The sequence below is a fragment of the Podarcis raffonei genome, chromosome 13, assembly GCF_027172205.1.
Source record: "Podarcis raffonei isolate rPodRaf1 chromosome 13, rPodRaf1.pri, whole genome shotgun sequence".
Lineage (NCBI taxonomy): Eukaryota > Metazoa > Chordata > Lepidosauria > Squamata > Lacertidae > Podarcis > Podarcis raffonei.
Window position 1 is genome coordinate 31,615,059 of NC_070614.1, and position 13,614 is coordinate 31,628,672.

The 13,614-nt window shown below is 39.2% G+C and overlaps 2 protein-coding genes across 2 annotated transcripts; both read right to left on the reverse strand.

Moving 5' to 3' along the window:
- Positions 1-230: 230 nt before the first annotated feature.
- On the reverse strand, positions 231-3,805 carry LOC128398737 (olfactory receptor 14A16-like). The gene is made up of 2 exons (XM_053359989.1): positions 2,880-3,805; positions 231-327 (listed from the first exon to the last, which is right to left on the reverse strand). The coding sequence occupies exons 1-2, from the start codon at positions 3,794-3,796 to the stop codon at positions 231-233; spliced, it is 1,014 nt and encodes a 337-aa protein (XP_053215964.1). The 5' UTR covers positions 3,797-3,805.
- Positions 3,806-9,202: 5,397 nt separating this feature from the next.
- LOC128398738 (olfactory receptor 14A16-like) lies at positions 9,203-10,159 on the reverse strand. The gene has a single exon (XM_053359990.1). It carries the CDS (start codon positions 10,157-10,159, stop codon positions 9,203-9,205), a length of 957 nt encoding a protein of 318 aa, XP_053215965.1.
- Between the last annotated feature and the right edge of the window lie 3,455 nt (positions 10,160-13,614).

The window sequence follows — 13,614 nt, forward strand, 5'->3', positions numbered from 1 at the left end:
GGGTAATTACCTTAACAAAGAGACTGGTTTGACCACTTTAGCAGTCCCTTCTCCTACAGTCTCCAGTATTAGAGATACAAAATCAAATGAGTTTGATTGTGCCAAGAATCTGAAGCCATTCCCATCTATGTTATATCTGAAGAAGAAAGTTACATCATGTCATTGCATTTTTTTTACATTGCTTTGTGGAAGTACAACATGAATCTCCAGTTTCAGTCTAATCTTCTGATTTAAAATGAAGCACAGAGTGGATGAACAAGTGAAATCCTCAATGATACATCGGGCAATGAATATTGGTCATAATATTGAAATGTTGACTTGGGAGTGGTTGTGGAATATAGATCTAAGGTTTATGGCAAGTTATGCTTTGAGGAAAAACTACCTGTATATGAAAATGATGTATAGATGGTATTTGACACCCAATGGATTAGTAAAAATGTGTAACTCTAAATAAAATACCTGTTGGAAATGTAAAGGTAAAGAAGTGACCTTTTTACATATGTGGTGGACTTCTAATAAGGTAAAAGTCTACTGGGAAATGATATATGGTGAAGTGAAAAAAATGTTTAAAATAACTTTTATTAAGACACCAGAGGCTTTTCTTTTAGGAATTATACGAACTATAGAATAAGAAATCAAGATAATTTTTTAAATGTAGAATTGGAAACCATTTATTGAATATTTACAAAATTATTGTAAACAAATTAAGACATTAGCAGGACTAAAGTAAAAATGTGCAGTGACAGAAAACATATATTGACTATCTGGGATAAACAATAAATAAGGTTAACTTAGAATTGCAGTAAAAACAGTATAAATGTAAGAAACCACAAATAGGGGAGAGGGGAGTCGAAATATGATGTAGAATAATTCAAATTCTTGTTTTGTGTTTGTTCTAAAATTAAAAGTATAAATAAAATCTTAAAAAGAAAAGGCACAAAATGGAAAAGGGTGACTAATTTTATCATTATTATTATTCAAGCACTTGAAAGACTGTGTAATGTTTTATTATGTTTTTATATACTAATATGTTGGAAGCTGCCCAGAGTGGCTGAGGCAACCCAGTCAGATGGGCAGAGTACAAATAATAAAATTATTGTTATTATTATTATTACTTCAATAAACACAAGGTGCCACTCTATTGATGGTAGTGCTTGAGTGCTGACAAGTTCCACTTTTCCATGGTATACATTTATGGCACACTTCAAAAATAATAATGGCATACATCATAATGATATGGATGGTGATGACTCACGCTTATTGTGTGACTCTGCAAGCAAGGTTAACAGTAAACTGGGGGAGTATTATGATATAGAAAAGGCATTAATATTTATTCATTTAAAATACTGATATCCTGTTATCCAATCAACCTACAGGTGAAACTCGGAAAATTAGAATATTGTGGAAAAGTTCATTTATTTCAGTAATTCAACTTAAAAGGTGAAACTAATACCGTATATAGTGGGACGCAGGTGGCGCTGTGGGTAAAACCTCAGCGCCTAGGACTTGCCGATCGCATGGTCGGCAGTTCGAATCCCCGCGGCGGGGTGCGCTCCCGTCGTTTGGTCCCAGGGCCTGCCAACCTAGCAGTTCGAAAGCACCCCCGGGTGCAAGTAGATAAATAGGGACCGCTTACTGGCGGGAAGGTAAACGGCGTTTCCGTGTGCTGCGCTGGCTCGTCAGATGCAGCTTGTCACGCTGGCCACGTGACCCGGAAGTGTCTGCGGACAGCGCTGGCTCCTGGCCTATAGAGTGAGATGAGCGCACAACCCCAGAGTCTGGCAAGACTGGCCCGTACGGGCAGGGGTACCTTTACCATTAATACTGTATATGAGATAGACTCATGACATGCAAAGCGAGATATGTCAAGCCTTTATTTGTTATAATTGTGATGTTTATGACGTACAGCTGATGAAAACCCCAAATTAACAATCTCAGAAAATTAGAATATTAAATGAAATCAGCAAAACAAGGACTGCAAATAGAGCAATATTGGACCTCTGAGAAGTAGAAGCATGCACATGTACTCAGTACTTGGTTTGGGCCCCCTTTGCATCAATTACTGCCTCAATGTGGTGTGGCATGGATGCTATCAGCCTGTGGCACTGCTGAGGTGTAATGGAAGACCAGGAAGCTTCAATAGCAGCCTTCAGCTCTTCTGCATTGCTTGGTCTCATGTCTCTCATCTTTCTCTTGGCAATGCCCCATAGATTCTCTATGGGGTTCAGGTCAGGTGGGTTTGCCTGTATGGTACATTGACTTGCTGTTGCCGTTTTGAAAAGTAATGGCATTAGCTCAACTGTTCCCACATGAGACTCTTGAGAAAAATACACCATTAATACCAGGCATCAATATCACACATTAATAGAAAAACAGGAAGTTAATCCTACAATCCTTCTTTCTTAAAGACTCCAGAAAAACATGCATGGAATGCAGGGAGATTACACATACATGTGCTGAAAAGCTAAAATGGTGCAAGCAAACATAGTTAAACATGGGAGGCAACATATTTACATCTATGCTTAATGCAGAGATCTCAGGCTGTACATCAATAAGCCTAAAATACACCACCATCAGCATTATTTAAAACAAGCATACATCATCAATAATAAAGAAACCACCCCAGCATAAAAGCAAAGCTAAACAGAGCAAATAGATAGAATATATTTTAAAAACATCAATATAAATTAAAAGAGATGATGTGTAGCAACCATGATAACTACTAGCAGACATGGAAGACCACCTCTGTGGCCCCACATTTTATCTGTCTCCAGTGATGGGAATTCTTTTGCAGATCTCAACACTTTCAACGCCTGGGCAGGACTGTTCAAGAGAATCCCAAGCATTTCTGGATATATCTAGGAACAGTGTCAGGAAATTGCTTAAGATTCAATTGTTTCCACAATGCAGTCTGGATCTCTTTGTTTCTTATGCTATAGATGAATGGGTTGAGCATAGGGGGAAGAATAGTATATATCACAGCAAAGACTAGATCCAGGCCAGATGAGCTATTACTAGGTGGTCTGATGTAGGCAAAGACTGCAGTGAAAATGAAGACAGAGACAACCATGAGGTGTGGAAGGCAGGTGGAGAGGGCCTTATGCCGTCCCTGTTCAGAAGGCATTTTGAGTATTGTACTCAAGATCCACGCATAAGTTAGAATGATGAAGACAAAGCATCCAAAAACAGAAATACAGCTAAATACAAGAAGTCCAACTTCAACTAGGTATAAGTCAGAACAGGACAATTTTAGTAGCTTTGGGACTTCACAGAAGAATTGATCAACACGATTGGAACAGAACGTAATGGAAAATGTGCCTGCAGTGTGTAAAACAGCATAGAGAATACTGGTGATCCATGCAATGGTAACCATCTGAATGCAGGCCCCTTTGTTCATAATAACTTCATATTGCAGTGGATTACAGATGGCAACATACCTGTCATGTGCCATTATGGTTAACAGGGTAAAATCAGAGCATCCAAAGAGGAAAAAGAAGAAAACTTGAGTGACACATGCAGCATACGAAATGTGCCTCTTGTTCATGATTGAATTAACCATGGATTTGGGTTGAATGACAGAAACTGAGCCAATATCAGAAACGGCCAAGTTCATGAGGAAGAAGTACATTGGTGTATGCAGGTGGCGGTCAAGGGCTATTAAAAAGATGATCAAAAGATTCCCAATTACCGTTAACAAGTATAGTCCTAGGAACACAAAGAAGTGTAGTATCTGTAGTTCTCGGTTCCGAGAAAATTCTAGAAGTAGAAATTCAGATGTGGATGTCAGATTGTCCATTTTTATGTCACACAAGATTGCCAGCTATCTCTGAAGGATAGAAAATCCCACAAAATATCAGAACTGATTCTCCATTTCAGTTAATGCTTTTATGCAGATATTTTAAATTCATATTTATTAACGTTATGGGAAGTGCTGCAATCCACCATGAAATGTGTGCTTCGTGTAGGGAGGACTGTGATATTCCTATTGCCCCTTCAATATTTTCCTCATAGTACAACAAAGTGGATGTCATAAATGCATCTTGAGTAAATGAGAATCTTTGGGGGTACGGGAGGAAATCTGCATAATTACTCTATCCTTCAGAAAAATAGGTAGATATCTCAGAAATTTCAGCTGGTTCAAAATGCAGTAGTGTTAGTACTGAACAGGGTTCAATTTTGAACTCACAAGTCACCTGCAGTGGTTTACAAATTAGTTTCTGTGCACAATTATACTACTCATATTACATATTAGAATGCTAAGTGAATTGGTCTCCTATTATCTGAGATTGCCTCCTTTCCAACAGACTCTGTCTTGTGTTAATATTGGAAAAGATTCCCTCTTAGTAGTTCCAGCACCCATAGAAATTGATTCAACTGAACTTGGAGAGAGTATTTTTTGAGCTTAATATGGTTGCACTTGAAAAAAGAAACTGCAAAAGGAGATTGCACCATGAAACTACTAAATTGCAATTCATCAAGAGGTATAGTGTTATCACTTTTGGATTGAATTCTTACAATTGATATTTTAATAACAAAACATGTATATTTTAGTAATGTAGGTTGCAATCCTGTGAACACTTAGCTGGGATTAAGTCCCACTAAATTTTATGAGACATACTTTGAGCATTGAATTTTACTATTAAATGGTTGTAAATGGATGTACTCACTTACATTATTGAAATAAGCACCACTGGTTTCAGGTGGAAATCTCTTATCAGTTCAAATGCAGCAGTTTTCAAAAGAGAGAATCCAGTTGTTTAGGAGGAAGACTCTGAAGTATTATGTTGCATGTATGTGTATGCTGAACTTTATCTTGTCTCAACAATGTCTGCAATGGGCAGACAAGGCACGTAGTTCACCCAGTTCTTTGATCTTTCTTAATTTTTCTTTGAAACCTAGCCCTCTGTGTGTTTCTACCAACACTGAGGTCTATTAGCTGTGGGAAGGAATTTGTAGTTCTATTTTCTTTGACATCTTGGAGACATTCTCCCAAGAGCCCAGTGCACCTCATCGGAAAAATGTGTTGAATTTTTTTTTCCTTCGCCTTCTCTTTGTTTGTTTCCACACTAACCTAAATAGATGATTGGCACCAATAAGGCAATAGGAATGTTAATGTCTATAATTAATTATATTTTGTTCCCTTGATGTTCCGGTTTTGGCTTAACGTGCAAGTACTATACTGTACCTGCAAAGAGTTGTTCTATATTGCCTTTTACAGCTGTAACCTCCAGAGAAAATAGAACATTGTTGAGAGGCTGGCTCAACAAAGCATTTTGCAGATGCCATTGGTGGTTGTTGTTGATGTTTCTATGTTACAAAGGGTTGTGTGTCGAGGTCCCCCAAGCCACCCCTAAATAATTGACAATTCACACATAGTTTTTGTTTAAGGTTTTTGGCATAATTATGACCACAACTTTATTAAAATACATAAATGTGAGTGGTTGCTTAGGCATTGGTGCCGACTATCTGTCCCCTGCCCCAGGACAACCTAACTTCCGGATTCCAGCAAAAGCCAGTAAGGGGAAACAATATTGGGGGGACCATGGAGCTGGGCACCAGACCCTCACCTCTCCCTTGCGAGGCCCAAGTCCCATTCAGGGGTACGGATGAAAGAATGGCAAGCCCCTGGATTCCTTTAATGGAATTCCCTTGCAGCAGCAGCATTGGAGGGGCAGGCACCGCCAATCCTTACCCCTCCACCAACCAATTTTTTAACCAATGCCTAACCACAACCTTACAAGTTGTGACGATTTGCTACGCAGTAGGCAAAAACCAAATGGGACCAGCCAATCAGCCAAATGGACAAAATTCCTACCAGGCCCCTGCCCCAAATGCAGACAACCCCATGACAGGCATAGCAAGGTCAACGCAATAGACCTAGATTAGGGAGGGTGGGCGGGTGATCCGATGCACGCAGCGAAAAAGCCCAGTCAGTGCTGCGTGACTTGATTTTATAACCTTTGGTCCATCCCCCTAAATGGCAACACCAAAATTTGCCCAGTAACCCAACTGCCCAATCACTGTGGATGGCCATCCATACTAATCCGCCCAGCGACAGAGGGGTGGCCTGACAGACCCCACCACAACACATGCTCTCTATGAAGGAGAACACGCTTTGTAAGTTTTAGTTCCCAAATGATAATCTGTTTGACAGAACTATTGTGGAGCTGAGCCAGTACAAAGGCCAAGCCTCAGCAAAGGGGTTTGTGATGCACAGCTTAAATTAATAATGCAGAGTCTTCTTCAGTAAAAGAATAAAAGCTTTACTGATTTAAAATAAACTTGTTTTTAAATAACAGCATAGTGTAACAGAAAATTAAACCACATTCAGAGCATAAAACAGAGTACAGGCTTCACTGAGCACAGGCTCCATTCCTGAGTCAGGCTCCACACACAGGGAGACTCAGAGGCTCCACAGAGTCTGTCTGCAAACAGATACAAAACATTTATACAGAGAATGAGTTATCCTCTGGATAAGTCACAGAGATTCAGCATGCTAGAGTGATTTTGCAGCTTTTCTTTACTGCTTCCTTTTACTGCTTCTGCTCTCAAAGACCTTTGTCACATGACAGTTTGGTGGTGATAGAACTTCAGGATGACAGTGCTCTATTTTATTTTATTTTATTTTATTTACGACAATTACGTAAATTTTATCATTCATGTAAAATGAATGTATGAATGAATTTACTGCTGTTTTATGTTTGCTTTATGTCATTTACACCTGTAAGAGTTTTTTGCTTCGAAACCATTTAGAGACCCTTAATAAAAAGAAAATTAAGAATTTCTGGACAGAAGTACTGGATATTATACAAACTAGTATGGGCTATGATATTCCAAGATACCCTAAAATAACTCTCCTTTTTTATACTTAAGACATGTAAAAAGGATACTTAGCAAGCAGGCTAGGGCTATTACCTTAACAAAGAGATTGGTCTGACCATTTCAGCAGTTCCTTCTCCTACAAATTCCAATCTTAGAGATACAAAATCAGATTTATCACTGTGGCAGTAATCATGAATCTGAAGCCATTCCTATCCATATTAAATCTCAAGAAGAAAGTTTGGCATTGCATTTTTTACATTGATTTGTGGGAGAACATGACTTCAGCCTAATCGTCCAATTCAAAATTTAAAAGAAGCATAAAATGGAAAAGGGTGACTGCTGCTGCTGTTGTTCTTGTTCTTCAAGCACTTGAAGACTTCAATAAGCACAAGGTGACACTCTTTTGATGGTTGTTCCTTGAGTGTTGACTGATGTTATTCATTTTCGGGAACATGACAATAATATCTACAAGGTGGCTTTTGTGACAGAGCACTGGTTTGCTCTTGCAGAGAAAAATCATTGCACCACCTTGGCCTTTTGCATTTGTTTTACTTATTAATATACTGCAACAAAACACGAGAAAACATATGCTATATTCAGTGGTTTTTTGTTATTGTTTTAAAAGAAAAACAGGTGCCAGTATGCACCATGTCCCCACAACCCTCCCTCCACTGTCACTTGTCACCCTCCTGCTCCCCCCCTTGCACCTTTGCAACTTCCTCTACCACTGCTTCCCATGGCTGAAGGCTAGCCTGCTGGAGGAGATTTGGCGTAAACCTTAGGATCACCAAAGCACCTTTCAGAAAGGTGCCTACCAATCATAAAAAGGTTGTGCCAGAGCCTGTTCTGGCCTGTGGTTTTCCTACAAAGTGATACCTCGGGTTAAGAACTTAATTCGTTCTGGATGTCCGTTCTTAACCTGAAACTGTTCTTAATCTGAGGTACCACTTTAGCTAATGGGGCCTCCTGCTGCCGCCACACGATTTCTGTTCTCATCCTGAAGCAAAGTTCTTAACCCGAGGTACTATTTCTGGGTTAGCAGTGTCTGTAACCTGAAGTGTCTGTAACCTGAAGCTTCTGTAACCCGAGGTACCACTGTACTAGGATCATGTGGCATCCAGCTGAAGAGGGGGAGTCTACTGTCGCCTTCTGCAAGCATGAATCACTATCTCTTAATGGTAATACAATGGACTCTTGAGACATGTAAAAAGGGTGCTTAAAAAGACACTGCAGTGCCTTCTCCCACAGAGTCCAATCATAGAGATACAATATAATGGGCTTAAAGGGGAAGCACATATTCAAAGCAAATCCTGTAATCCTTTAACAATATTAGTCTGTATCAATCTGTCCATCTATACACAAACACTCACAAACAAACAATTGAACTTGGATAGCTGTAAAGCTTCTTATTTCTAATAACCAGCCTGTGCATTTATTTATTTCTGTCTGGGAAAAAAGATGTACAGGTATTTCATTAGTTCAAAAGGTATCTTGGCAAGGGGTAATGGAATGAATAAATAAATATAATGTTCAGTTCCTTGGTACTTTGTATTTAGAATAAATATATCACATGAATTGTGCCTTGTTTCACTAACATTTTTGGTAAATTAAATCTTTATCTCTTGAGCCACATAGTCTCAACACATGAAAATATGTTAAGTCCCGTCTTCATGTTTACAGTGTGTATATCGTCAAAATTTAACGAGTTTTATTCTAAATAATAACCAAGAAAAACCCCTAGTTTCCACAAAGCAACTTTCATTTTTCATGGTATAAATTTCCAAATTCAGCAAGTGCTCAGAGAAATTTATACTCACTTTCAAGCTGTAATCCTTAGAAAAATGTAGCCACGAGCCATGCTGGCTGGAACTGTTGGGAGACCTGGACAGAAGGCAGCATTGCCAAAATAATATATGTAGAGAACAACATATGTTCCCACTTTGTGAATCTACAGCTTCTTTTTAAACAAGTAAGGTTAACAATCTGGTAAGGGTGCATTCTAAGAAAATAAGGACATTACGCGTTATGTATTTAAAATATAAATATCCCAATCCTATCCAGTAATTTCAGAGCTTAAAACTAGGAACCTACAACAGAATTCAATCAGCACAAGTTAAAATCAAGAACACATAAACAAGCAACTCAGCATCAATTCAATGGCACCCCCCAAAAAACACACACCCTTGTTTTAAGCTAAGATTAGAAAGGAAACAGCATGAATGCCTGAGAAATCTCAAGGGAAATGGAATTCCAAAGCTTGGGAGCCACCATGGAGCAGGCCCACCCACATGTCCCGACACAGTGTACATCATCTAGTGATGGGACACTAATAAGCATCACCATGTGAGATCTCACCTCCAAGATAGGGCTCTACAGCATTTCAACTTTTCAGAACAAATTTGGGAACAGTGCCATACAAGTGTTTAAGATTCAATAGCTTCTGCAATGCAGTCTGGATCTCTTTGTTTCTCAAGCTATAGATGAAGGGATTTAGTAAAGAAGGAAGTATAGTATATATCACAGCAAAGACTAGATCCAGGTCAGGTGAGATATTACTATGTGGTGTTGCATAAACAAAGGTTGCAGAGAACACATACAGAGAGACAACAAGGAGGTGGGGCAGGCAAGTGGAGAGGGCCTTATGCTGTCCCTGTTTGGAAGGGATTTTGAGGACTGTAGTGAAAATCCACACGTAAGTTTTAATAATGAAAATGAAGCATCCCAATGCTATGATATAACTAAATACAAGAATTCCAACTTCAACTAAGTATAAGTCAGAGCAAGACAATTTCATTAATTTGGGGATTTCACAGAAGAATTGATCAACACGATTGGAGCAGAAGTTCATTGAAAATGTGCCAGCAGTGTGTAGCGCAGAATAGAGAATACTGGCAATCCATGCAATGGTTGTCATCTGAACGCAGGCTCCTTCATTCATGATTTGTTCATATTGCAGTGGATTGCAGATAGCAACATACCGGTCATGTGCCATTATTATTAAAATAGCAAAATCTAAGCATTCAAACACTAAAAAGAAGAAAATTTGAGAGACACATTCAAAATAGGAAATGTGACTGCTGTTTATGAGTAAGTTAAACATTGATTTGGGTAGAGTGACAGAAACTGTGCCAATATCAGAAATGGCCAAGTTCATTAGGAAGAAGTACATTGGTATATGTAGACGATGGTCAAGAGCTATCACAACAATGATCAAAAGATTCCCCATTATGATTATTAAGTATAATGCTAGGAACAGAAAGAACTGTAAGACCTGCAGTTCTCGGACCTGAGAAAATTCCAGAAGCAGAAATCCAGAAGCGGAGGTCAGATTAGACATTCTGTATGTGAAAACAACGGTGTGTTACCTGTAAGAGAAAGAGAGAGAGAATAAAACCCATAAGAATACTAAAAGTGATTCTCCATTTATTTTTATACTTGTATGTACAGCAAATAAAATCTATTAGAATAATATATTCATGGAATTGTAGAGTTGGAAGGAAGCCTGAGGATCACCTAGGCCCACCCCTGCAATGCAGGAATATACATCCGTCCCATACAGACTTCGAACCTGCAGCCTTGGTGTTATCAGCACATATGTTCCAAAGCAACTGAGCTATCCAACTGATTCTTCATTTATTTTAATACTTGTCTGCAGAGCCATTAAAATCATGCTGATTAATGTGATGGGAAATGCTACAATCCATTGGCAAATGTGTGTTCCTTGAAGAGAGAATGACTGTGATATCATTTTGCATCATCAATATTTTCCTCATTGTACAAGAAAGGGGATGTACAGGAGGACATTCTACGCAATTACGGTATTTATAATTTTCAGGAGGACATCTACCACAAGCGATGTCATGGGATATGCTAGCATCATCACAGTTGATCTATAACAACACTAACAACCCACCATCAGCCTGAGCTGGTTAAACGTCCATCAATTGAAGTGGAAAAAAATGATAATGAAGGCCAGACATGTATCCAGGAATAATCTACCTCTTGAGAGGCCTAGAAGAGAAAATGACAAGACACCACTTCTTGCCCTGATAGTTCCCAGCTGAAACCACTTGAATTACACTTCCCTCTCACAGGTCTTTAAGAATAGGTCTGTACTTGTTGCAGACAGTGTCCCAAACTAAAGCAGTTATCATCAGTCATCAGCCAGAGCAGGCCACTTCACAGGGATATACTGTAGACAAAGTGACCAGACTGTTTGGGCACTGCAGAAGTCCACTCTGTTCCTGTGTCTACTCTTGCAACACTAGTATGATAGGATATAATAGTTATCATCCACATGTAGTGCTGTTTTCTTTCCCTACCCTTCCCCAACTATCTTCAATCCCTGGAAAAGTGACATTCTTTTATCTGCATCTCTGGTGAAAAAAATGGCTCGTCCAGGAATGCTTGCACAAAATCCTGCCAGTGTTTGTCAATGGAAAATTGCCCTCCTTGCCATCACTCAGAAATGCATTCTTGACATGATACTCTCCTCACTCTTGACTGCCACTCCCTCTGCTCCCTACCCCCAAAATAGACTTCTTTCCTTCCAGTGTAACACAAAACATTTGGACCATACTGGAAATGATTTATCAGGAGAATCAGGAATGTGATCCAAAATGTGCAGGACTTGTTCCTTGGTCCTATTTTTTCAACAGATGACAAAGCTGTGAACTAGCATTTCCCAACATCATGCTCTCTAGGTGTTGCCAGCCTATTTTCAAAGAGAATGTCACAATTGGAAGCAATAACACAGAATTTCAAGCATATTTTGACTTAAAAAAAATAAAAATCCCTCAGCTGCCATGTTGCATTTATCACGTAAGGATAATTCACTGCCCTAGTTATACAGCATTACTATTTTTCTTCTTTAAGTGCTACTCTCCATTACCTGCTCTTTGAAAGCATCATTTCTTCACACACAAACACACTGGATGGTTGAAGTATACATTGTGTAAAGGTTTGCCATGGTATTATCCAGAATAACAGGGCTTCATTCACCTTGCTTCCAATGTGATATATGTCATCAGATGCCGGTCACGCCCTTCTGAATTCTACATTGGATGAACTGGCCAGTCTCTGAACTGAAGAATAAATGGGCTTCAAAGGCTGAATATAACAGGAAAACACTGGGCTGCAATCCAGCAAGAGGTTTGTTGACTGAATTAGAACAGTGGACTTTAGACATCCTGCATGCTTTAAACCGCTTAACAATTCAGGAGGTTTGTTTATCAGCAACTGTTCTGTGAATTGCCACCATGATAATATAAATTTCATTATTTGTACTTACTGCATTTCATATTCCACTGACCTCACTGTTTGCAATCCTTTCCCCCCAAAAAGAATATGCTGTAATAAATGTGTTAGTCTTTCAGGTGCTACAAAATGATGATTTTGCTTGAAAATGTGAAAATAAAATTTGCTTATTGTGTCTCTTAGATACTACTATATGTTTGATTGTGCATTAACCACAAATATAAGCCACTACCATATTTAGATATGGGTGTGAGAGAATGCTAGGAGGGGAAAATGGTTTTTTGAAATAAAGATGGCTGAGTGGGCAAACAAATGAGATAATAGGAATAAGAATGATGAGAAGAAAGGGGGATGAGAAAACTTTTACTTACTATTCCTCAAAGTATCATGAGCAGAAGATTAATTTCTCTCCCAACTGCTTTTGCATAAAATAAATATTTGCATTTGTCTGTTCACTGACGCACTTTCATTGCTCCTTTGAAACTTGGTATTCTGTGTGTCTGCCAATTTTCTGTGGTTTTTTTCTGTTGTGGGATGGAATTTATATTTTTGTTTTGCTTTCTTGGAGACATGTTCTCAGGAGCCTTGCACAGCTGATCTGAAAAGCTTGCTGAGCCAAATAAATGTCAATCATTTTTAATTTCCTTACTGATGTCCAGGTTTAGACTTGGAGTTCAAGCATGGGAACAGGTGCTATATCAGCATGGAGCTTTTCTGTATTAAGAAGGACATATTAAAGTTAAGTTATCCTAACAAAACTAAGGATTTCTCAGAGGCCCATTGGCTGTAGAACCAAATGATGTGTTGTCCTGGAATGCCTGTAAACAACATCTTGGTAGTCGAGATAACCCTGCGACTAACTGATGCAAGTTGTAGAATGAGGTTGTTTTGAAGTCTTAATTTTGGTTGGGAGAGTTGAGACTTCTCACGCTGGTTGCCTAGCAGTGACTCCCTTATATAAGAGATGAATGGCAGTGGGGAACAGGCCTTTAAGCAAAGGGTGGTTAATTGGACTCTTTTTGCAGGCTTGCATTGCTTGATTTTTGGATAAGTATTTGTAGTGGTGAAGGGAGAAGGAAGGGTTAAACTCAATATTATCTGCACCTAAGCTAACTTCTGCAGTTGTGGTAAAGCAGCTAGCAGAAACCGCAATTGCTTCAGTTCTGCAAGCCAGAAGCTACTTCTTGTTTTATGCTTTCTGCTTGAGTAACGCAGGAGAAGAGGAACACACAAACAAGAAAGGGAGGGGGGCTTAGCTAGCCAAATAGCCATATGCCATATAAGGAAATAAGCATAACCTTGCCAGCTGATTGGGAAATTGGGGGAGATGGACATGCTCTCAGGTATAAAAAAGCTTGTTTACTTGTGTCTGTGGGCCAGTCTTTGGAAAGGATTCCACTGGCTACCTCTGTGCGCAGATCTCAATAAAACTTTTTTCTCTGAAGAGGAAGTTGCTTCCCTGGTGCGTTTGTTCTCTCCTCGGTCCTGGGGCAAGCGGGCAAATGAATCCCCAGGAGACTAAGGCTTCATTTGGGG

Excerpts from the sequence above, each read along its gene's own strand:
- LOC128398737 (XM_053359989.1), bottom strand. The coding sequence starts at position 3,796 with ATGGACAATCTGACATCCACATCTGAATTTCTACTTCTAGAATTTTCT. Across the intron at positions 328-2,879 it reads AAACAATTGAATCTTAAGCA|CACTCCCAAGTCAACATTTC; the intron begins ATTTCCTGACAC and ends ATATTCCACAAC.
- LOC128398738 (XM_053359990.1), bottom strand. The coding sequence starts at position 10,159 with ATGTCTAATCTGACCTCCGCTTCTGGATTTCTGCTTCTGGAATTTTCT.